Source organism: Enhydra lutris, unplaced genomic scaffold (assembly GCF_002288905.1).
Source record: "Enhydra lutris kenyoni isolate GAN:26980312 unplaced genomic scaffold, ASM228890v2 scaffoldscaffold19, whole genome shotgun sequence".
In the NCBI taxonomy this organism is placed as follows: domain Eukaryota; kingdom Metazoa; phylum Chordata; class Mammalia; order Carnivora; family Mustelidae; genus Enhydra; species Enhydra lutris.
In genome coordinates, this window is record NW_019154103.1 from 4,741,641 (window position 1) to 4,765,985 (window position 24,345).

General features: G+C 37.2%; 1 protein-coding gene across 2 annotated transcripts in view; it reads left to right on the forward strand.

The window, feature by feature from the left end:
* LOC111148292 (secretory carrier membrane protein 1) overlaps positions 1-24,345 on the forward strand; it is a 130,184-nt gene that overhangs the window by 33,043 nt on the left and 72,796 nt on the right. The window contains exon 2 of one of the 2 annotated variants that reach the window (XM_022504773.1): positions 1,657-1,734. The exons of the other annotated variant lie outside the window; for it this stretch is intronic. Within the exon in view, the coding sequence (XP_022360481.1) occupies positions 1,657-1,734 (78 nt within the window). The remainder of the gene's footprint in view (positions 1-1,656; positions 1,735-24,345) is intronic. 2 annotated transcript variants of the gene reach the window in all.

A 24,345-nucleotide genomic window follows, 5' to 3' on the forward strand; every position in this document is an offset into this window, starting at 1 on the left:
CTTTAAGGAAGAGGAGATCACTAAGGTTATCCTACCTTTGTGTATTCCTGCCAGAGGAATGCCAAGGAAGAATATGGTGCTGAGGACTCCTAGGTCATCTGGTTTTGTGGGTAGGGATAAGAGATGTGGGCATTGAGACTGCATCTGGACTAATCGGATGTGGTAAGTCTCTACCTGTTGATCCTAAACCCACTTCTTAAAATTATTTTTTATTTTTTAAGAAATCTCTGCACCCAGCATGGGGCTCAAACTCAAAACCTTGAGATCAAATATTCGTGTTTCTATTAATTTTCTCCCTGAGACATACATTGTCTCTTGATAATCTTCCTGCTCCTCATGTTTTTGAATAAACTTAGGAAGAGAATGCTGGGAAGTAGAGTGATTTCATGCCCTCCTTCCCTCCTTATTGAGCAAGCTTAAAATTTTTACTTTTGTCTGTGCCATACTTTAAATTTATTATTACATCTTCCTTTTTGTCAAGTTTAAGGCTCCTTATGCAATAGCTTGTTTGACTTGGTAGAGAGTGAAGATCTGGCTAGGGGAAGGACCTTGTGGTAGAGTTTATTAGTCTGGAAAGCTCGGTGGTCAGCTGCCTTGTATCTCATTTTGAGGAATTTGTATTTTGTCTTGGGAGAGCCTTTAAAAAACCTGAAATGGGTGGGGAACTGAGGAGAGGGGATGGAGGAGGGGAATGACAAGATAAGCTTTTTATTTTGGGAGGTAATTTTGATGACTGTGTTGAGGAAGATGGATTGGAGAAGGTGCAGCATAGGTGAGAGAGCAGTGCTTCTCCAAGCAGAAGCAGCATCACATGGTAACTTTTTAGAAATAAAGATTCTGGTGCCCCATTCCAGAACCCTGGGGGTGGGTGCAGCAATCTGTATTTGGTTCTGATGCGTGCCAAAGCTTGGGACTAGGGATTGGAAAGTCAATGAGGCTGTATTAAAGTTTGCAAATGCTTTTTCATGTTAATTATATAGTTGGTTTTTGTTGAGATGTTCATTACATTTGTGTCTTACATTTATTCACAAGAAAAGTAGATGAACTCTCTAAGATTTAGGGACTTACTTATTTGAAAGCCTAATTCGAAAAGCTGGGATAGTATGGTAATATGTTATAGTTGGAAAAGGAGAAACAGTACAGGACAAAGTAAACAATAGTCAAAACTGTTGGGTAGGATACAAGTAAGTGGTGCTTAATATTGGATGTGGTACATGTTGCCTGTATATGACATTGATTTGTAATACGGTGTTTGTATCAGCAGTAGGGAAAACTGATAGAAGATATTTAAAAAAAAAGGGGGGGGGGGCGCTGGGGGGAAGATGAACTCATTGTGGAATCCAAAGGAAAGGATGGTGGGTGTGCCCAAGATTTGCTAAGATGCTGTGCAGTCAGTTCCACATAACTGTTTTCATTCTTTATATAATAGCAGCTGATTTGCATCTAACCCAGTTTTTTCACTGAGGGTATGAGGGCTGTGGGTATAAATTTCAACCTTGTTGGAATGGGACTGAGTAAATCTGATAATCTTCTTTATTCTCCTCTGTTAGCTTTGCTTGTTGACCAAAAGTACAGATAGAGCAAGTGCTTTGTAACTATCAAAACTGTGCCTTAAAGGATAAGTAATCTTTTTTTCTCCTTTGAATTTTATTCCAGGACCCATCAGTTACGCAAGTGACAAGAAATGTTCCACCAGGACTTGATGAATATAATCCGTTCTCGGATTCTAGAACAGTAAGACTGTCTTAATTAGACTACTTTTAAATGTTGAAATTAAATAGAAATTTGTATTTTGGTTATAATTTCTTTTTTTAGTTGATGGATTAAACTTGTATAAAATAAGCTGTTAGTGTTTAATTTATAATTTAGAAAGTTAAAATTTTTTTTAAAATTTTATTTATTTTTTTGACAGAGAGATCACAAGTAGGCAGAGAGGCAGGCAGAGAGAGAGATCACAAGTAGGCAGAGAGGCAGGCAGAGAGAGGGAAGCAGACTCCCCACTGAGCAGAGAGCCCTACCCGGGGCTCAATCCCAGGACACTGAGATCACGACCCGAGCCGAAGGCAGAGGCTCAACTCACTGAGCCACCCAGGCGCCCCTAGAAAGTTAAATTTTTTTTAAACAGAAAGGAATATCAGTAATAATTGGAAATTACCATGATGGTCCCAATGAAACACTACAGATTTTCTTTTATGTTCTACATTGCTACTATTCCCTCCAATAAGTCAATATTACTACAGTTCTTTAAATAGGAGAGGGAACTACTTTTTGGTGTAAGTGGTGTCTTCATGATAAAGTAGGGGAGACGTTTTCTTAACAGAACATTTTACTCTGTGGTAGACAGACTAGAACCTCTGGAAATTTACCTGGCTTAGGAACATAATCTCCTAAAAATTTAGTCTTGATTTATGTAGGGGTATGAAAAAAAAAGCCTTAAGAAAAAGGGTTCCTCCATCCTGGATGCATATTAGAAGCACCTGGAGAATTTTATTACATTTCTCATTAGGACCCTACTCTCTCACTATTAGGGCACTTGTGTTTTTTGTTGTAGCTGTTTTGGTGATTTTATTCACCAAACTGAATTCAAACTGATTTTATTCACTCAAAACTGAATCAGTTTTGAGAACTATTGAGGTAGGTTCTGTTGAGAATTCTTCCCCAAAATTTCTCTGACAAATAATTTTGTTACTATATTTTGAGTCTTCAGTGTAATTCATACACTCAAGAGGTCTCGTAGTTTAAACACCATTGGCTTTTGAAATATAACTCATTCTGGTGAAGATACTGAAGTTCTTAAGTTGTATGCTTGGTTTTGCAGATCAGTGTAATTGTTACTTGATCATCTCTTCCTGATGTGTGTTTTCCATAGTCTGGAAAATAATTCTCAAAGATATTGTAGGTTTTAGCTTAGAAATTTATTCAGAATGTTTTATATTAACATTTTAGTTTAGGAAGAGCTTTGTACAAAGTAAAAGCATTAAAATAAGAATGAACTTTTACATTTCACTTTATTTCACAGCCCCCCCTTTTTTTAAATAAAAGATTTTATTTATTTATTGAGAGAGAAAGAATGAGAGAGAGCGAGCATGAGAGGGGGAAATCAGAGGGAGAAGAGAACCCCCTGCTGAGCAGGGAGCCTGACGTGGCAGGTTTATGACCTGAGCCGAGGGCAGTTGCTCAGCCAACTGAGCCACCCAGGCGCCCTCATAGCCCTTATTTAACAGACTTTGCTTATGTATAGCAACTACACCCCAACCTGGGTTTACTAAAGTGTTCATTGAACAAGTAAGTTTCAGATTGAACCATTGGAGATAGCCAATAAGTTGACCAGTTTTGACATGTAAAAATGGCAATTTCATATGATTCAACAATATAGTAAATTTGTGCTAGAATGTGTGAGAGTGCATTTGGTTGTAGTTGAAAGGGAGAAAAAGAAGAGCTGTATATTTTATTCCACCATATGTAGTTCTCTTAATATGATTTTGTGGATTGGAGATGGGAACCAGACTCATTAAAATTTGTTGGTAAAGAATGAAAAGATGTTTTCATGTAATTTTTGGTAAGATTTTACAAGCAAGAAGTATTGTAAACCTTTTGAAAGTAGCAACTGTAGGTTGTTCTTATCAGTAGTATTAGTACTTTATATCAAGATGTCTATTCTGTGTCTTATGCTTTACCTATTACTGAATTCCTATTCCAAATGGATATTTTTTATTTCTGTTTTATTGATAAAGAATCTGAGACACTGGTCATCCAGGTATTAAATGGCAGAATTGATTTAACTGACTCATCTATTTTCTCTAAAACTTTTACCTTTTACATTTTGGTAGTTCTGTCTTTAGGAAAGTTGCTGAAGAATAGAAGGTACAGTCCTAGTCTACAAAATATTTCTCACCTAATTGTAATTTAAAAAAATTACACAAAGAAGATCCAGGAAAAATAAAATACAAAAGTGTAAAGTATAGTTTGAAACATAGTTTTTGCAGTCAAGAAAAGATTTTCTGAAAGAGAATAGTCTATGTATGTAGCTAGGCAATACGGACTAAGCCAATTTAAAATGAAACACTTAGATTTGATAAAGTATCTAACCAGGGAAATGGAAATTATTGTAACACGTGCATTTTGCACTGAACTTTTTTACATGATTGAAATTGTAATTGAAATAATAAAAAAAATTCATTTGTTTTCTCTATGGTACCAGAAACTTGTCTTTTTTTTTTTTTTTTTTTTAATAGTTGTGACTATTTTCCAAAACAGTTTAGGTATATTTGGATAATTGATTTATTATTATTATTATTTATTTATTTATTTTAAAAAAGATTTTATTTATTTATTTATTTGACAGATCACAAGTAGGCAGAGAGGCAGGCAGAGAGAGAGAGAGAGAGAGAGAGGAGGAAGCAGGCTCCCTGCTGAGCAGAGAGCCTAATGTGGGGCTCGATCCCAGGACCCTGGGATCATGACCCGAGCTGAAGGCAGAGGTTTTAACCCACTGAGCCACCCAGGCGCCCCTGGATAATTGATTTAAATGATATGTTAGAACTCAATCCAGATACTGTTTTAGTTGATTAGTGGTATTCATATTTGTTTTAGAAAAATATTAGTGAAAATCAAGCTTCTGAATTGTTGCTTGGTGTGGTGAACTACTTAAGGTCAGGAGAGAAGATCCATCAGCAGATTGAATGTATAAACTATAAGATTTAGAAAAATTTCCTGTTTTATGTTTCTTACTTAGGTTTTCTTTTATATTTAGTTTTATGTTTGAATGGAACCTAAGGTATTCAATGAAGGCAACAAATAACTTTTTTTTTAAAAGATTTTATTTATTTATTTGACAGACGGAGGATCACAAGTAGGCAGAGAGGCAGGCAGAGAGAGAGAGAGAGAGGAGGAAGCAGGCTGCCTGCTGAGCAGAGAGCTGGATGTGGAGCTTGATTCCAGGACCCTGAGATCATGACCTGAGCGGAAGGCAGAGGCTTTAACCCACTGAGCCGCCCAGGCGCCCCAACAAATAACTTTTTTAGAAAGAGTTTTCATTTATTTATTCATTTGAGAGAGAGTGCAGTGAGCAAAAACACAAGTCTAGGGGAGAAGCAGAGGGAAGGGGAAAGCAGGATCAGTGGGATCATGTCCTTTACTGAAGGCAGACAACCAACCAACTGAGCCACCACAGGCATCCTATAAATATTTTAATAATAATTTACATACTCACTTGATGTTACAAATTCAGAGAAAGGAGTTGTCCCAAGATACATTACAGTATAGACTAGCCAGTATGTTGGCAGTATAAAGGAGGGCTCTTGAGCACTTGAAATGTGGCTAGTATGAATCGAATGTGCTTTAAAATGGAGTGCAGTCTTGAGTTACAAAATAATTTTTTGTGTGAACTCAAAATGCATTTTCCTGCTGAAAATTATGTTGAACATGGTGGGTAGGTTTCCTGGCCTACCTTCTAAAATTTAGTGAATAAAATACTAGAAAAATTGGCTCATCCTTGAGAACTGTTATGTATTTATAGGGGAATGCTTTCCTTTGAAACAAGGTAATAGTTTAAAATGTCTACTACAGCGTGACTGTCACTAGTTTCAGCCACTGGTAATGGCATTTATGGCTTCAAACAGAATTTCTTCTGGTAGGTATTGAAACATAGGAATTAGGGTCACCTGTGTGTGTGTGGAGGGGAGTGTAGTGTTCCTTAATATAGATTCTGAGTGACATATCTCAGGGCCTAGTACACTGTAACATTTTTATTTTCTTCAGGAATATGTTGCCTCCTTTTCTTTCTGTTCTGCCAGTTGTTGCCATATATGATTTCAGTCACGTAAACCAGCAACAGAGATCTGTATCTTCTGGATGCAGGGAAAAAAATTCTAAGTATTGGCATGGCCACATTTTTTTTTTAAGTTTTATTTATTTATGACAGAGAGCGAGAGAGGAAACACAAGCACAGGAGAACTGGAGAGGGAAAAGCTGGCTGTTAGTAGGGAGCCCGATATGGGGCTCCATCCCAGGACATGGATCATGACCTGAGCCAAAGGCAGACGCTTAATAACTGAGCCACACAGGTGCCCCACATTTTTTGTTTTTGAAAGGCTAGTTTTTAAAGTAAGCTCTATGCCTATTATGGGGCTTGAACTCCCCATTCTGACCAACATCAAGTGACATGCTGTACTGACTAAGCCAGCCAGGCACCACGGCATGCTGATAATTCTGACCATAAGGAAAAGTAAATAATTGGTTTATATAAGAACTGCTTCTAACATAATTCTGGACATTAGTTAGACTGAGAGTCATAAGACCTGGATTCTAAACTAGACCCTACCACTGATAAGTTGGTGACTTTAGGCAAACCACCTAGTGTCTTTGGACATCCTTTTTTTTTTTTTTTTTTTTTTTTTTTTTAAATGGGTAATGGTGGGAGAGGAAGATGTTGAGTTAAATAGTTTTAAGATCAGTTTCTTTTGAAAATGGATGAAACTTTTAGCTCAGGGACTAACAATATATTTGTACACAGTAGTTTACTTATCTTTAATACTGCAGAAGCATTTTCTACGCTGTAAAAACTGTATTTTCTCTTGCTCTTCATTTCTTTTTATATCTTTTCTCCTTTGCTTCTTACTGTCTTGTCTTTGTTGGAGCTGATTATCTGTCCCTTATGGAACCAATCTTCTTTGTTTCTCTTTTTATTTAATGTTAACTATTGCCTTCTATCCTCCTATCTAGCCAAGTGTCATTAGCTAGAAACATCTGAGTCTACTTTGGCTCAAATAGCTTCTTTTCCTATCTCTATTTGCCACATCCTGTCACTTGTATCTTCAGGAGATATTACCTGTCTGTCCTTCTCATTCCTACTAAACCACCCTAATTCAAGTACTCAGTGTGAAATAATACAATGGCCTATCTACTTTACCTTTCTCCATTTTCTCTCCTTTCAGCTTAAATTCTACATTCATTCATTATTATCTTTTTTTAAAAGATTTTATTTATCTATTTGACAGAGAGAGATCACAAGTAGGCGGAGAAGCAGGCAGAGAAAGAGAGGAGGAAGCAGGCTCCCTGATTGAGCCCTTGACTCGGGGCTCAATCCCAGGACCCTGGGATCATGACCTGAGCCAAAGGCAGAGGCTTTAACCCACTGAGCCACCCATGTGCCCCACATTCAGTTATTATTGTCACTCCCTTGCCTTCCCTTCTCTTCCTCACTTTGACATAATTTCTGGGCTAAAACCCAAGTGGTGCTGGTTATATACAGTTCTGTCTACTTCTGCTTTCTACCCTACCCTAGCAACTAAATATGGCTGGAGAAAGCGTGCCAGAGGGTCTCACTTTTGGTTATTGACCAGCTCAGTAGAGTACTAGAACACTGAATGTTCTGGTTATGTAATTGTCCAGCTTCTTCTTCCTCTCTCCTTATCTGTAAAATCTCTTCGTTTATGCTCACTCTTAGATGATGACCTTGCTTATTTCACTGAGAAACTTGAAGCAGTCCATAGAGAACGTCCACAGACTCCTATCACTGCATCTACCTATCAGCATTTTACCATGTTTTCTGCTTGCCTGTTATTTATAGATGAGCTACCTATTTGTGCTTCTGTCTGATGTCATCCCCTCTATTTCTTGGTAGATTCCATGCATTCTCACCTTGGAACTTTGCTTAATTGCTCCTTCCTACATAATTAGTTTTTTTCTTCTTTTGGATCATCATATCTTCATAAAAATATGTTGTGTTTTCTCCCATCTTAGAAAAAAAATCACAAAAATTTATTTAACAGCTTCATTGAGATAAAATTAATATGTCCATTTAAAGTATATAATTATGGTGCTTTCAGGATTGCCCAACCATTGTCAAATTCTAATTTTAGAATATTTTTGTTTCATCCCAAAAGTTGGACCTTTCAGCAGTCACTTCATGTATCCTTTCCCTCTCCAGCTATAGGCAACTACTAATTTACTTAATGCCTCTCTAGATTTGTCTTTTCTGGACATTTCATATAAATAGAATTATACAGTATGTGGTCTTCTGTAAATAGTTTCTTTCACTAGGATATTAGGGTAATATTTTAAATATTCAACTGTGTGGTGGTATGTAGCATCAGTACTTTATTCCCCTTCTTTTTTGATTTTTATACCACATTTTATTTAGCCATCCATGTGTTGATGGGCAGTTAAGTTGTTTCCAGTTTCTGGCTCCCAGGAGCTTCTATTACTTTTTCTGCAGTCCTGTGTTTCCCTTCCTCTTGTAGATAAATACATCGCAGTGTAATTGTAGTGTCATATGTAGCCCAGCCTGGTTTCCAAAGTGGGTGCACCATTTTACATTGTCATTGGTAGTGTGTAAGTGTTCCACTTTGTCCACATCCTTGCCAACATTGGCTGTTGTGACTTTGTGCTTAAAACCATCCTAGTGGCTGTGAAGTAATTTCTCCTTGTGGTTTTGATTTTTGTTTCCCTGATGGCTAATAATATTTACCATTTTTTTCCTGTGTGTATTTTTTTTTTGGAGAAATGTTTAGATCTTTTGCCCATATTTAAAAGAATTGTCTTTTTAATAGTGAATCGTGAGAGTGTGTTAAATATTCTAAATACAACTCTCTTATCAAATACGTGATTTGCAAACATTTTCTCTCATTCTGTGAGATGTCTTTTCACTTAATTGATAGTGTTCTTGGCATGGAAGTTTTAATTTTGATGTCACATTTGTTTATTTTTTCTTGGGTTCTTGTTATTGGTGTTCTAAGAAACCATTGCCTAACTCAGGGTCCTAAAGATTTACTCCTATGTTTTCTTCTAAGAGTTGTACAGTTTTAGTGCTTACATTTAGGTTAATGATTGATTTTGAGTTAATTTTTGCACATGGTATGCGGTAGTTGTTCAGACCCATTCTTTTTTTTTTTTTTTTTAAAGATTTTATTTATTTATTTGACAGACAGAGATCACAAGTAGGCAGAGAGGCAGGCAGAGAGAGAGGAAGGGAAGCAGGCTCCCTGCTGAGCAGAGAACCTGATGCGGGACTCGATCCCACGACCCTGAGATCATGACCTGAGCCGAAGGCAGCGGCCCAACCCACTGAGCCACCCAGGCGCCCCTGTTCAGACCCATTCTTTTGCATTGATACCTGCTTGTTCATCACCATTCATTGAAAAGACTTTTTTTTTTTTTTTTTTTTCTATTGGATTATCGTGGCACTCAGGCTGAAAACCGATTGATAATTTAGGGGTTTATTTTTGGACACTTTTTTCTGTTGATACCCATGTCTATCCTTACTCTAATAATATACTGTCTTGATTACTATAACTCTGTAATAAAACTTAATCTTCTTTCCCTGTCCAGTTCATTTATGGCATCTTCTTTCTTGCAAAACTTTTTCTGCTCTCCATTGCTGCAGAAATCTTCTGAAGGATACTCTACTTATTTTAGTTCCTCAGCCCTTTCTCTTGAAAGATAGTTCAGTAAGGGTTTTGCTTCTAACACTCCACCAAAATGTACTTGTCAGGGTAGCCAGTCTTCCATGTTGTGAGATTCAATGGTAAATTTTCATTCTTAACCTTAATCAGCAGCATTGAGAGTTGATCACTATCTCATTCTTTTTTTTTTTTTTTTTTTAAGATTTTATTTATTTGACAGAGACAGCATGCATGAGCACAAGAAGAGGGAGCAGCAGAGGGAGAGGAGGAAGTAGGCTCTCCACTGAGCAGGGAGCCTGATGTAGGGCTCAATCCCAGGACCCAGGACTCATGACCTGAGCTGAAGGCAGACACTTAACTGACTGAGGCACCCAGTTACCTTCATTATCTGATTCTTAGAACATTTTCTTCATTTGGCTTTCAGAGTAGTTCAGTTTTTCCTTCTCAGTCGCCTTTGTTGGCTTGTCTCCTCCCTCCTGCATTTTCACCTGCAGTATTGGAGGGCACCTGGAATTAGGCTTTGCTTCTCTTCTTCATCTGCATTTGCTCAGATGGTGACTTCATCCAGTTTTATAGCTTTAACTTGTATCTACAGCTTTAAATACATGTGGGTGACTTCCAAATTTATATCTCCAGTACAGACCTCTCTTCAGAACACCAGGTTCGTATTTTAACTGCCTACTAGACATGTCTACCTGGATGTCTGAAAAATTGCAAATTCAGTGTCGTGAAAATTGAACTGAATCCCTTGATTGTAAACCTGCTCATTTTCAGTCTTTCTCCTCTCTATCCTACTAGTTGCTTAAGCCAAAACCTTGGTAGGATTTCACTGTTTGCATTTCTTTGTATCTCATGTCTTTCTGTCAGGGAATCCTGTTGGCTCTCCCTTAAAAATATATCCAGATCTGATCCTTTTTCTCCATAGCTGCCACTTGGCTTGAGCTGTGATGTGACCTTGCCTGGATTACTGCAGGGGTGATTTCCTCACTACTCTCTCTCCTTCTACCTTTGCCCTGTTTCAGTCCCTTTTCAACTCAGTAATCACATGACCCCTTGAATTTGACCATTCCAGTCTCCTGTCAAGAACTCTTCACTAGCTTTTAATTTTTTTTTTTCAAAGTAAAGCCAAGAGTCCTTAAAAGAATCCGGCTCCTAACAACTCTCTATTCTTTATCTCCTCATACTCTTTTCCTCATGTATTCCTATCCAGCACACTGGTCTTGGTCATATATGTCAGGCGTTCTCCTCACTTTGTACTGACTGTTCATTCCCTCTACCTAAGATGGTCTTCCCCCAGATACCTACAGGGTTCGACTTCTTCACTTCCTTAAAGTGTTTACTCAGATATTGTGTTCCCTGATCACCTTTGTAAAATTAAATCCACTCAACCTTTATTCGTGATACCTTTACCCTGTTCTTTTTTTTTTTTTTTAAAGATTATTTATTTATTTGACAGAGAGAGAGAGAGATCACAAGTAGGCAGAGAGGAAGAAGCAGGCTCCCTGCTGAGCAGAGAGCCCGACGCGGGGCTTGATCCCAGGACCCTGGGGTCATGACCTGAGTCGAAGGCAGAGGCTTAACCCACCAAGCCACCCAGGCGCCCCTACCCTGTTCTTTTGTTGTTGTTGTTGTTCCATAACATTTACTGCTTTCTGAGATATTCTAAAATGTGTTTGTTATGTAAATTGTTTATCTTCCATTTGCTAGTATGTAAACTCCATGAGAGTGAGGATGTTTACATGTTTTCTTCATGAATGTATCTCAAGTGACTATAACTGTTGGATGTTGTAGTTGATCAATAAATATTTGATGTATGTATGAATATGTATGGTCATGCTTCTCTTCCTTCATTTACCCTTTTCTACTTGGAAACTCCCACGCATGTATATTCCTTCTTTCCTCCTGTAGTACAACTCTAGATTAGAAAGATTAGAAAAATATTCTAATCTTTAAAAGCTTGTTTTAAAATGGTTATTCTGATAAAATTATTTGTCTTGATTCTGCCATTAATGTGCATAATTTTCACCACTCTTAATAACAAGAAAATCTATGTTAAGCATAGCTACAGTCCGTTCTTGTTTGGTTAGCGACTAAAAAAGTCAATGAAAGTTGCAAAAGTTTTAGGTTTCTTTTGGCAGTCTCTTAAACTTTGTTGCCGTAGAGAGCTGTTTTAAAAATGCACATCTTTTCTCTTCATTCCCCTGAGTTTTGAACCTGCGTGTCCATAGTGGGGACCAGAGTCTGCATTTTTAAAAAGATTTATTTATTTATTATTAGAGTGAGAATGAGTGAGCTGGGGTTTGGGGGCAGAGGGAGAGGGAGAGAGAAAATCTCAGGCAGACTGCCTTCTGAGCACAGAGCCCAGATACCATGACCTGAGCCAAAATCAAGACTTGGATGCTTAACCAATTGAACCACCCCAGTGCCCCAGGGCCTGCATATTCAATAAGCATCAGGGGTTTCTAGTGCAAGATGTCTATAAACACATTAAGAACACTTGCTTTAGACCCTGAGTAAACTTAAGAACTTTGTTGGTTCACAGATGGAAGAGAAAGAACAAGAAAAAACAAGGAGGAATTTTCTTCAATAGGTGTTTAGAATATGGAAGAAAACCAGAAAGGAGAACATACATTTGTTTGTGCATCAGAAAGATAACTCATGGACCAGTGCCTTGAAGGGATCTTATATATTATTTATTTAATAATGAAACATCTTGAGAATTTTCAGTGCAGAGAACTCATTAGGTGACAGAAGAATCTCTATACTACTTATTGCCATGATTGTTATAATGTTTTTAATTCTGTTGAGCTAAAGTATGTTTTGAAATGAAAAATGTTGAACATTTTTTCATTTGTCTGTTGGCCGTTTAAATGTCTTCTTTGGAGAAATATCTGTTCATGTCCTCTGCCCATTTGTTGACTGGATTTTTTGCTTTTTTGAGTGTTGAGTTTATTGAGTTCTTTATATGTTTTGGATACTAGCCCTTTATTGATAAGACATTTGCAAATATCTTCTCCCATTCCCTTTTAGTTTTGTTGACTATTTCCTTTGCTGTGCAAGAGCTTTTTATCCTGATGAAGTCCTAATTAAAACACCAATTTTTTAAAAATTGAGGTTTTTACAATTTTATTTTATTGTCTTATTATTATTTTTTTAAGATTTTATTTATTTGACAGACAGAGATCACAAGTAGGCAGAGAAGCAGGCAGAGAGAGAGGAGGAAGCAGGCTCCCTGCTGAGCAGAGAGCCTGATGTGGGGATCGATCCCAGGACCCTGGGATCATGATCTGAGCCGAAGGCAGGGGCTTTAACCCACTGAGCCACCCAGGCACCCCATAATTTAATTTAATTTAATTTATTTTAAATATTTTATTTATTTGATAGAGATCAGAAGTAGGCAGAGGCAGGCAGAGCGGGGGGAAAGCAGACTCCCCACTGAGCAGAGAGCCTGACTCGGGGCTCGATCCCAGGACCCTGAGACCACGACCTGAGCTGAAGGCAGAGGCCCAACCCACTGAGCCACCCAGGCGCCCCGGTTTTTACAATTTTAATTCCAGGATACCTAGTATACAGTGTTATATTAGTTTCAGGTATACAATATTCTGTACATTTCTCAGTGCTCATTTCTGTACATTGCTCAGTGCTCATCATGGTAAGTGTACTCTTTAATCCCCATCACCTATTTCAAGTATTTTATTGTTTTTGATGCTATTGTGAATGGGTTGGTTTTCTTTTCCGTTGCTTCATTATGAATGTAAAGGAATGCAACTGATTTCTATGTGTTGATTTTATATCCTGTCACTTTATAGAAATCATTGATTCCAGCAGTTTTGATAGACTTTTTAGGATTTTTTGTATGTAAGATCATAACATCAGTATAAATGATAATTTTATTCCTTCCTTCCTTTTGCAGAAATGAAAGTCTCAAGTGGATGGTTTCATTAGTTTTCTTTTTACTATATATGCAAAGGTGAAAAGTAGAAATAGAATTAGGAGCCATCATCAAATAGATGGCTATCATCAAATTATGTCTAGGGGCTCCTGGGTGGCTCAGTGGTTTGGGCCTCTGCCTTCAGCTCAGGTCGTGGTCTGGGGTCCTGGGATTGAGCCCTACATTGGGCTCTCTGCTCAGCAGGGAGCCTGCTTCCCTCTCTCTCTCCCTCTGCCTGCCTCTCTGTCTACTTGTGCTCTCTCTGTCAAATAAAAATCTTAAAAAAAAATTGTATCTAGGGCTTTACTTGTTTGGAGATGGCTAATCAAGTAAATTGTGGCTGAAGAAAATACTGGGTCCCAGAAATGGACAATGATCTAGTTAACATCTACAGATTTGAAAAAAATTATTAGGAAAATAGCTAGTGGGTTAATATAACTGCTCCCAGAGATTTGTATCTTTCCAACCTTTCTCATCATTGCTATACTATAAGCAACTATGACCTCACATATATCAAATTACTATCTCTAATCGAGCCTTCATCTTTATCTTATGAATTGATTGTAGTTAATGCCTTATTTGTTATTTTTTTTTTAAAGATTTTATTTATTTATTTGACAGACAGAGATCACAAGTAGGCAGAGAGGGAGGCAGAGAGAGAGGAGGAAGCAGGCTCCCTGCTGAGCAGAGAGCCCGATGCGGGGCTTGATCCCAGGACCTTGGGATCATGACCTGAGCTGAAGGCAGAGGCTTTAACCCACTGAGCCACCCAGGCGCCCCCTTATTTGTTATTTAAAGCAGTAAAGAATTTATAGTAAGTTTTCAACTTGGGCGAATTTTTGGATAATTTCTTATGTAGTTTTTCTGAAGTGTGCTGCCAAACTAACTTTGCCAGTCTTTTTTTTTTTTTTTGGTCATTATTCTGTTGTCTCATCATATTAAACCAAGAGAGTGAAACTTAAGGGCCAATCTTTTCTAGTCAGAGAACAGTTAAGATTGATCAGCTTCAGTTTTGCTGCTTCTTAAGAGCTATTGAGTGAGGGGAACAAGAGAATTTATAACTTTTGTGATAACAAAAGATTATCATGGAGATTTTAAAAAAACCCAAAGATCTTTTAATCTCACTATCTGGAAATAATCACTATTAATATTTTGATGAATTTAATAAATTTTAAAATTAAAAACTGACATAGTTTTATAACTTTTATCACTTATTATTGGTACAAACTTTTCCGGTTTCATTAAATATTTTTTCAAGCCTTTTAAATAGATGCTTAAAATGGTCTCCTATGGATAAAACAGTTTATTTTCTTATTTGGATATTTGGGTTATTTCTAACTTTTTGCTTTTGTAAATAATGCTATGGTAAGCATGCTTGGCAGACACACATTTGTGCCTATCTTTGATCACTTCCTTATGATATTTTTTTTAACACTATTTGTGAGTCATAGAGTATAAATACTTTTATGGCTATTGTACATAATACTGAATTAAGCTCCAGGATTATTATATGAACAAGTTTATACCTATTATCAATGTGTATAATTTTACACCCATTTTACATCTTTTCCAAAATGTGATGATCTTATGGTAGTAGTGACCAAAAAAATAATTAGAAGCTTACATTTTTTTGGATTACTAATGAGGAGTTAACGTTTTTAATATGTTTCTTTATATGTATTTTGTAACCTGCTTGTTGAAGGCTTTTTAAAATGCATTTTTCTGGGGCACCTGGGTGGCTCAGTGGGTTAAAGCCTCTGCCTTCAGCTCAGGTCATAATCCCAGGGTCCTGGGATCGAGCCCCACATCAGGCTCTCTGCTCAGCAGGGAGCCTGCTTCTTCCTCTCTCTGACTGCCTCTCTGCCTACTTGTAATCTCTGTCAAATAAATAAATAAATAAAAATCTAAAAAAAAAAAAACGCATTTTTCCTCAATAACCTGTTCATCTGTTTTTTTTTACTGATTTCTATGTAATGAAGTGTATTAATCAGTTGACAGTTATATGTGTTACTTACTAGATTTTGCCCTTTAATATTGGTTATGAAATACGTTATATCATCCAGCTTCTAAGTATTTACTAGATATATTACCTTTTCATTATGATTTCTTTCCCCTCATCCCTTTCAAATATTTAGAATACCTTTGCTCCAACCCTAGATCAAAAAGTCATCTATATATCATCTGTGTCCTCTATATTATAGAACTATGCCATGTTCTAGTGTTTTTATAGTTTAACAAAGAATATCCATTTGAGATTTGAGAATGTTACTAGTGAGCTTGAACCATTAATTAATATTTTTATTGACCATTCCTGTTTTCTTCTTTGTATTGCCTGTTCAGATCTTGTGCTTATTTTTCTATTAGTAGTTTAGAGTTCTATGAATTTGTAGCAATTCTTTTTGTATTCTGTGTGGCATTATATATGCATTATAACCAATTTTCTCTAGTCTGTGATTTGACTTTTCACTCAATGTTTAGTTTGATTATATAGGTTTCCCCCATTGTTGAAAAGTAGAGCACACCTATGAAACTTCTTGTAAGCCCAAATGACATAAAGAGAAGGGTATTCCCTGCTTTCCACACGTGATGTTACACCACTTTACTTTTAGAAAGACCTACATTAGTAGCTGTTTTCGCTAACTTAAAGAAATCTGATTTTCTTTGATTTTATGAAAAAAGCTGTCACTGTACTAATGTAGGTCTTCTGAAGCGGTGTAAAGGAAACTTTCAGAAAGTGGGGGATACCTATAGTTGAACTTGTCTTTCTTTATTGTATGTTTTCCTCATTTTAACTTAACAAGTACTTAATGAGCATTTACTGTGTTCCAAGCATTGTTTTAGGCACTGGAGATACATCATTGACAAAATACATAGTGATTCCTAGAGCTCACATTCAGGAAGCTCTTATGTACCCTAAGTTCATAAAAATATTCACCTTTTTTTTTTTCTAGAAGTGTGTAAGTTTTGCTTTTTCATTCTTAGATCATCTACCTGGAATTTATTTTCATGTGTTAAGTAGGAAATCTAGTTTCACTATTACATGTGGGTGGTCAGTTTTCCTAACATCATTTATTGACTAATACGTTATTTCTCCACTGTTGTATAGTGAGTGTCCCCTCTCTTGGATATCAAGTTTCTGCATTTGTGTGGGTCTATTTCTGTGTCTCTTCTGTTTATTGGTATATTGCTTTATCTTTGCCATCTGTACCACCCTCTTAATAACTGTATCTTTACAGTAAGCTTTAATATCATAGGTCTGCTCTATTCTTCCTCAAAATTGTTTGACCTATTCTTAGCCCTTGGCTTTTTCATATGAATTTTATAATTAGTTGTATTCTCCAGTTATTTCTTCAGTTGTGCCTGGCTTCCTTTTCAGGACTGCTACTTGCTGTGTCAGGGTAAAATCCTGATACATTGGTGGGGTCTTCTGGCTTTGACAGTTTCAATCTTTGAACCTCCCTTCGCAGCCACTTGCTCATGTGCTCTCTTTCTCTTTTCCTTTTTTTTTTCCTTTCTGTTTTCCTTTTCCTATGGCCATTTAAAAGAATACTTAAAAATATGTATTTTAATTTTTTAAAAAGATTTTTATTTAATTCAGGGAGAGAGCAACAAGCAGGATGAGGGGCAGAGGGAGAAGCAAGCTCTCTGCTGAGTTGGGAGCCTGGTGCAGGGCTCGATTCTGGGATTCTGGGATCATGACTGAGCTGAAGGCAGACGTTTAACTGAATGAGCCACCCAGGTGCCCCTAGAAGTCTATTTTTTAATTTAAAAAACAAGTAATATATTCGGGGGTAGGTAAATAATAGAAATGTATATAAAGCAAAAGGTGCAGATTTCTCTGGTACCAGTTTGCTGAGAGCTTCCAGATATTTTTCTGGGTGTGTACAAGTATATGTTTATTATAGCAGAAAAATGGCCATATGCATTCTGTAGTTCACTTTATTTAATTATTTAAAAGGCAGTCTTCTGTAACTCTAAATCATTCCTTTTGATGGCTGCATGGTATGTTTATACAGTAATTTAACCAATTCCCCTTTGATGGACTTGTGGGTATCTATTTGCTCTTTGATCTTGAAGCTACTTTCAAATACTCCTGGATCCAACTGGAAAAGTGGAGATTTTACAGTTTATTTTCCATCTCCCTAATGACTCCCCTCTTAGTCTTTCCAAAGGGTATTAGTGGAGTTCTGTCAAAAGCATTCCTATTTACTTTTTTTAAAAAAATCATTTTTTAAAAAATCATGATAAATGTTCTCTTTAATCCCCATCCCCTATTTCACCCATCCTTCCATCCACCTCCTCTCTGGTAACCATCAGTTTGTTCTTTATGGTAAGGGGTCTGTTTCTTGGTTTATTTCTGTCTTTTTTTAATCTGCTTATTTGTTTCTTAAATTCCACATACAAGTGAGATCATAATATCTTGGTCTCTTTGACTTCACTCAGCATTATACTCTCTTGCTCTATCCATGTTGTTGCAAATGGCAAGATTTTATTCTTTTTTATGGCTGAATAATACTGCAGTGTGTGTGTGTATACACATCTTCTTTATCTATTCATCTATCAATGGACACTTGGGCTGCTTCCATAATTTGACTATTGTAAATAATGCTGCTATAAACATAGAGGTGCATGTATCCTTTGAATTAGTGTTTAGGTATTTTTTGGTAAATACCCAGTAGTGTGATTTCTGGATTGTAGAGTAGTTCTATTTTTAATTTTTTGAGGAACCTCCAGTTTTCCACAAGTGCTGCATAAATTTGCATTCCCACCAACAGTGCAAAAGTGTTCTTTTTTCTTCACATCTTCTGCAAGACTTGTTGTTTCTGATGGTTTTGATTTTAGCTATTCTGACCTCTGTGAGTTGGCAACTCATTGTGGTTTTGATTTGCATGTCCCTGATGAGTGATTTCAAACACCTTTTCATGTGTCTATTGTCAATCTGGATGTCTTCTTTGGAGAAATGTCTGTTAATGTCTTCCCATTTTAATCAGATTACTTGTTTTTTGTGTGTGTGTGTTGAGTTGTATAAGTTCTTTATGTATTTTAGATGCTGACTCTTGATTGGGTGTGTCATTTGCAAATATCTTCTCCCATTGTGTGGGTTGCCTTTTTGTTTTTTCTGCTCTGCAGAAGCTTTTTTTTTTTAAAGATTTTATTTATTTATTTGACAGACGGAGATCACAAGTAGGCAGAGAGGCAGTCAGAGAGAGGAGGAAGCAGGCTCCCCGCTGAGCAGAGACCCCCCCCCCCATGCGGGGCTCGATCCCAGGACCCTGGGATCATGACCCGAGCCAAAGGCAGAGGCTTTAACCCACTGAGCCATCCAGGTGCCCCTGCAGAAGCTTTTTATTTTGATGCTGATGATATTTTATTTTTGCTCTTATTTCCCTTGCCTCAGAAGACATATCTAGAATAATATTCCTAGCTGATGTTAGAATAATCACTACCTGTGCTCTTTTCTAGGATTTGATTCTTTCAAGTCTCACATTTAGGTCCTTAATCCATTTTGAGTTTAGTTTTGTGTATGTTGAAAGAAAGTGGTCCAGTTTCATTCTTTTGCATGCGGCTGTCCAGCTTTCCCAACAGTATTTGTTGGATACACTGTCTTTTTCCTACTGTATATTCATTCCTCCTTTGTCAGAGATTAATTGACTTTTTAATTGTCAGTTTATTTCTGGATTTTCTGTTCTATGATCTAATGTATCTGTTTTTATGCCAGTACCATCCTGTTTTTAACTACTACCGCTTTATATAATATAACTTGAAATCTGGGATTGTGATAACTCCATTTCTGTTTTTCTTTTTTAAGATTGATTTGGCTATTTGAGGTCATTGTGGTTCCATACAAATTTTAGGATTGTTCTAGTTTTGTGAAAAATGCTATTGGTATTTTGATAGGGATTATATTAAATGTATGGATTGCTTTGGGTAGTATAGACATTTTAACAATAATTCTTCTCTCAATCTATGAGCGTTTCTTTCCATTTCTTTGTGTTGTCTTCACTTACTTTCATCAGCGTTTTATAGTTTTTGGAGTATAAGTCTTTCTTTTTTTTTTTTTTTATTTGACAGAGAGACAGATCACAAGTAGGCAGAGAGGCAGGCAGAGAGAGAGAGGGGGAAGCAGGCTCCCTGCTGAGCAGAGAGCCCAATGCGGGGCTCGATCCCAGGACCCTGAGATCATGACCTGAGCTGAAGGCAGATGCTTAACCCACTGAGCCACTCAGGCGCCCCTGGAGTATAAGTCTTTCACCTTTTTAGTTAGGTTTATTCCTAGGTATCTTATTATTTTTGGTACATTATAAATTGGAATGTTTTCTAAATCTCTGTTTCTGCTGCATCATTATTAGTGTAGAGAAATGCAACAGAGGCACTACGTGGCTCAGAGGGAGAGAGGGAGAGAGAATCTCAAGCAGACTCTACCCTGAGTGTGGAGCCAGATGCGCGCCCCTCTCACAACCCTCAGATTATGACCTGAGCCAAAATCAAGTCACATGCTCAACTGACCGAACCACCCAGGTGCCCTAACATTTTATTTGAGAGAGAGTGAGTGGGTGAGTAAGTGAGAGAGAGCATGCATGAGCAGGGTGAAGGGCAGAGGGAGAAGCAGACTCCCACTGAACAGGGAGCCTGATGTGGGGCTCAATCCTGGGACTGCAGGATTATGACCTGAGTCAAAGGCAAATGCTTAATGACTGAGCCACCCAGGTGCCCTTTTTTTCTTTTTGTTGTAGAATTGCTGTGGTTAGGACTCCCCATACTATGTTGAATAGAAGTGTTGAGAGTGGATGTTCTTGTCTTGTTCCTGACCTTGGGGGTAAAGCTCTGTTTTTCCATATTGAGTATGGTGTTAGCTGTGGGGTTTTAGTATAAGGCCTTTATTATATTGAGTTATGTTCTCTCTAGACCTACCTTGTTGAGGGTTTTTACCTATGAATGGATATTGTACCCTGTGAAATGCTTTTTCTGCATCTGTTGAAATGATCATGTAGTTTTTATCCTTTCTCTCTCTTTTTTTTTAAGATTTTATTTATTTATTTGAGAGAGAGACGGTGAGAGAGAGCATGAGTGAGGAGAAGGTTAGAGGGAGAAGCAGACTCCCCATGGAGCTGGGAGCCCGATGTGGGACTCGATCCCGGGACTCCAGGATCATGACCTGATCATGTCCAACCAACTGAGCCACCCAGGCGTCCCTATCCTTTTTCTTATTGATGTGATGTATCACCTTGATTGATGTGAAAATACTGAACCTCTCTTGCATCCTGGGAATAAATCTCACTTGATCGTGGTGTATGATTTGTTAAATACATAGTTAGTAGTTGTTAAGGACTTTTTCATCTGTATTCATCAGAGATACTGGCCTGTAGTTCTCGTTTTTATTTTTATTTATTTATTTATTTATTTTTTGAAATATTTTTATTTATTTATTTGACAGAGAGAGCAATCACAAGTAGGCGGAGAGGCAGGCAGAGAGAGAGGGGGAAGCAGGCTCCCGGCTGAGCAGAGAGCCCGACACGGGGCTTGATCCCAGAACCCTGAGATCATGACCTGAGCCGAAGGCAGAGGCTTTAACTCACTGAGCCACCCAGGCGCCCCTGTAGTTCTCTTTTTTTAGTGGTGTCTTTATTTGGTTTTGGTATTGGGGATATTGGCCTCATAGAATGAATTTGGAAGTCTTCCTTCCCCTTGCATTTTTTGGAAAAGTTTGAGAAGAATGGGTATTAATTCTTTAATGTTTGGTAGAATTCGCCTGTGAGGTTGTCTGGTCCGGGACTTTGGTTTTTTGACTACTACTATTTGATTCAATTTCATTGCTAGTGATTGGTCTGTTCAGATTTTCTAGTTCTTCCTGCTTTAGTTTTAGCAGGTTATATATCTCCAGGAATTTATCTATTTTTTCTGAGTTGTCCAATTTTTTTGGTCATACAGGTTTTCATAATATTCTGTTAAAATTATTTGTACTTCTGTTGTGTTTGTTATTATTTCTCCTCTTTCATTATTTTGTTTATTTGGGTTCTCTTCTCTTTTTTCCTATAATGAGTCTTGAGGGATTTATCAGTTTTGTTGTTATTGTCACAGAACCAGGTTCTACCTAGATTCATGCATCTGTTCTGTTGTTTTTTTAGTTTATCATTTATTTCTGGTCTAATTTTTACTTCCTTCCTTTTCCTGGGTTTGGGTTTTGTTCTTCTTTTTCTAGCTCCTTTAGGTGTAAGGTTAGGTAATTTACTTGAGATTTTTCTTGCTTTGTGAGGTAGGCTGGTATTTCTCTAAACTTTTAGAAGTACTTTTGTTGCATCCCAAATATTTTATTTTTTTATTTTTTTATTTTTTTTTAAAGATTTTATTTATTTATTTGACAGAGAGAGATCACAAGTAGACAGAGAGGCAGGCAGAGAGAGAGAGAGAGAGAGGGAAGCAGGCTCCCTGCTGAGCAGAGAGCCCGATGCGGGACTCGATCCCAGGACCCTGAGATCATGACCTGAGCCGAAGGCAGCGGCTTAACCCACTGAGCCACCCAGGCGCCCCCCAAATATTTTATTTTTATTTTTTTGAAATATTTAATTTTTTTATTTAGAGAAAGAAAGAGAAAGAGTATACGAGTGAGGGGAAGAGGCAGAGGGAGAGACAGAGGAAGAGAGAGAATCTCACTTTGTGGTGGGCATGGATCCCATCACAGGGCTCGATCCCATGACCCTGAGACCATGACCATTGACTTGATGACTGAAGTCAAGAGTCATACACTCAACCAGCTGAGTCACCCAGGCACCTAAGTGACATCTAAAATCCTGAAGATTTTAGACCACTGTGTTTTCATTTCCTTTGGTTTCCATGTAATTTTTTATTTCTTTGATTTCTTGGGTACCCATTCATTGTTTAATAGTATGTTATTTAATGTCCATGTATGTGTGCGCTTTCCGTATTTTTTCTTGTTGTTGATTTCTAGTTTTATAGCATTGTGGTCAAAAAAGATGCATGGTAAGACTTTTTTTTTTTTTAATTTGTTGGTTTTTGTTTTTTTTTTTTTTTTTTGTAGCCTCATATGTGATCTATTCTGGAAAATGTCCAGTGCACTTGAATGTGTATTCTGCTTTTTTAGGATGGAATGTTCTGAATATGTCTTAAATCTACCTGGTCCAGTGTGTCATTCAAAGCCACTGTTTCCTTGTCAGTTTTCTGTTTGGGTCATCTGTCACTGATTCAAATGGGATCTTAAAGCCCTTTACTATCCCCATTATTGCATTACTGTTGATTAGTTCCTTTATATTTGTTAACTGTTTTATATATTTGGGTGCTCCCATGTTGGGTGCATAAATATTTACAGTTCTATCTTGTTGGGTTGTCCCCTTCATTATTACATAGTATCCTTGTTTGTCTCTTGTGGTCTTTGTTTTAAGTCTATTTTGTCCAATGTAAATATTGCTACCCTGGCTTTTTTGGGCATCCATTTGCATGATAAATGTTTTTCTGTCCCCTCACTTACAGTCTGCAAGTGTCTTTCCGTCTGAAATGAGTCTCTTGTAGGCAGCATATATGTGGGTCTTACTTGTATATCTACTTGGTCACCCTGTGTCTTTTGATTGGAACACTTGGTTCATTTACATTCAAAGTAATTATTAATAGATATGTGTTTATGCCATTTTGTTACTTGTTTTGTGGTTGTGTTTTACAGATTTCCTGATTCTTGCTGACTTTCATGGTTCATTGGCTTTCTTTAGTGATATGCCTGGATCCCTTTCTCTTTAGTCTTTGTATATTTATTACTGGGTTTTGGTTTGTGGTACCATTATATTTGTAACATCTTCTGCATATAGCAGTCTATATTAAGTTGATGGTTACTTAAGTTTAAACTCATTCTTTGTTCCTTTTCCTCCCACCTTTTATGTATATGCTGTCGTATTTCACATCCTTTTATTTTATGAAACTCTTCAATGATTTTTACAGAAATACTTATTTTTGCTGCTTTTGTGCTTTTTACTTTTCATACTCTCACTTATGGTCTTTATTTTTAACTCAGAGTTCTCTTTAAAATTTCTTAAAGGCTGGTTTAGTGGTCTGCTTTTTGGAGGAACTCTTCAGTTCTCTATTCTGAATGATAGTCTTACTGGGTAGAGCATTCTTGGCTGCAGATGTTTCCCTTTTACCACTTTGAATGTATCATGCTGCTTCCTTCTGGTCTGCAAACTTGCTGCTGAAAAATTCACTTATAGCCTTATGGGATTTTCCTTGTATATAACTGTTGTCTTTTCTCTTGCTTTAAACATTTTTTTCTTTATTCCTATTTCTTGCTATTTTAATTGCTTTGTGTCTTGGTGTGGACCTTCTTGGGTTGAATTTTTGGGGGCATCTCTCTGCCTTTGGAATCTGGATATCTGTTACCTTCCCCCCCATTAGGGAAGTTTTCAGTTACTATTTCTTCAGGTAAATTTTCTGCCCCACTCTTCTGAGATCCCTGTAATGTGGATGTAACTACATTTGATGGAGTTGCTGAGTTCCCTAATACTATTCTCAATTTGTATAATTTTTTTTCCTTTGCTCAAGTCGGTTACTTTGTATTACTCTGTCTTCCAGGTATTAATTCGTTCCTTGGCTGTATCGGGCCTACTGTTTATTACATTAAGTGTATTTTTAATTTCACTTATTGTATTCTTGACCTCTGTTTTTTGTTTTTTTTTAATCTCTGAGTTAAGGGTCTCACTGTGTTAAGCCCTCCACTCTTTTCTCCAGTCCAGTGTGTATCTTTGTGATCATTATTTTAAATTTTCTTTCAGGTATCTTTTTTATATCCATTTTACTTTGGTCTCTTGCTGTGGTTTGATCCTGTTCTTTCACTTGGGAGATGTTTCTCTGTCTTCTCATTTTGTTTGACTTTGGTCCATTTCTCTGTGCTAGAGACTTACCTTACTCTGAATAATAGCCGTTGAAGAAGAGGTATTATAGTGCCCTGTAGTGTAGTGTCCATGTTCCCCAGGTTATGTTGTGGGTACTCTGCTGTTGAGTTCTGGCATC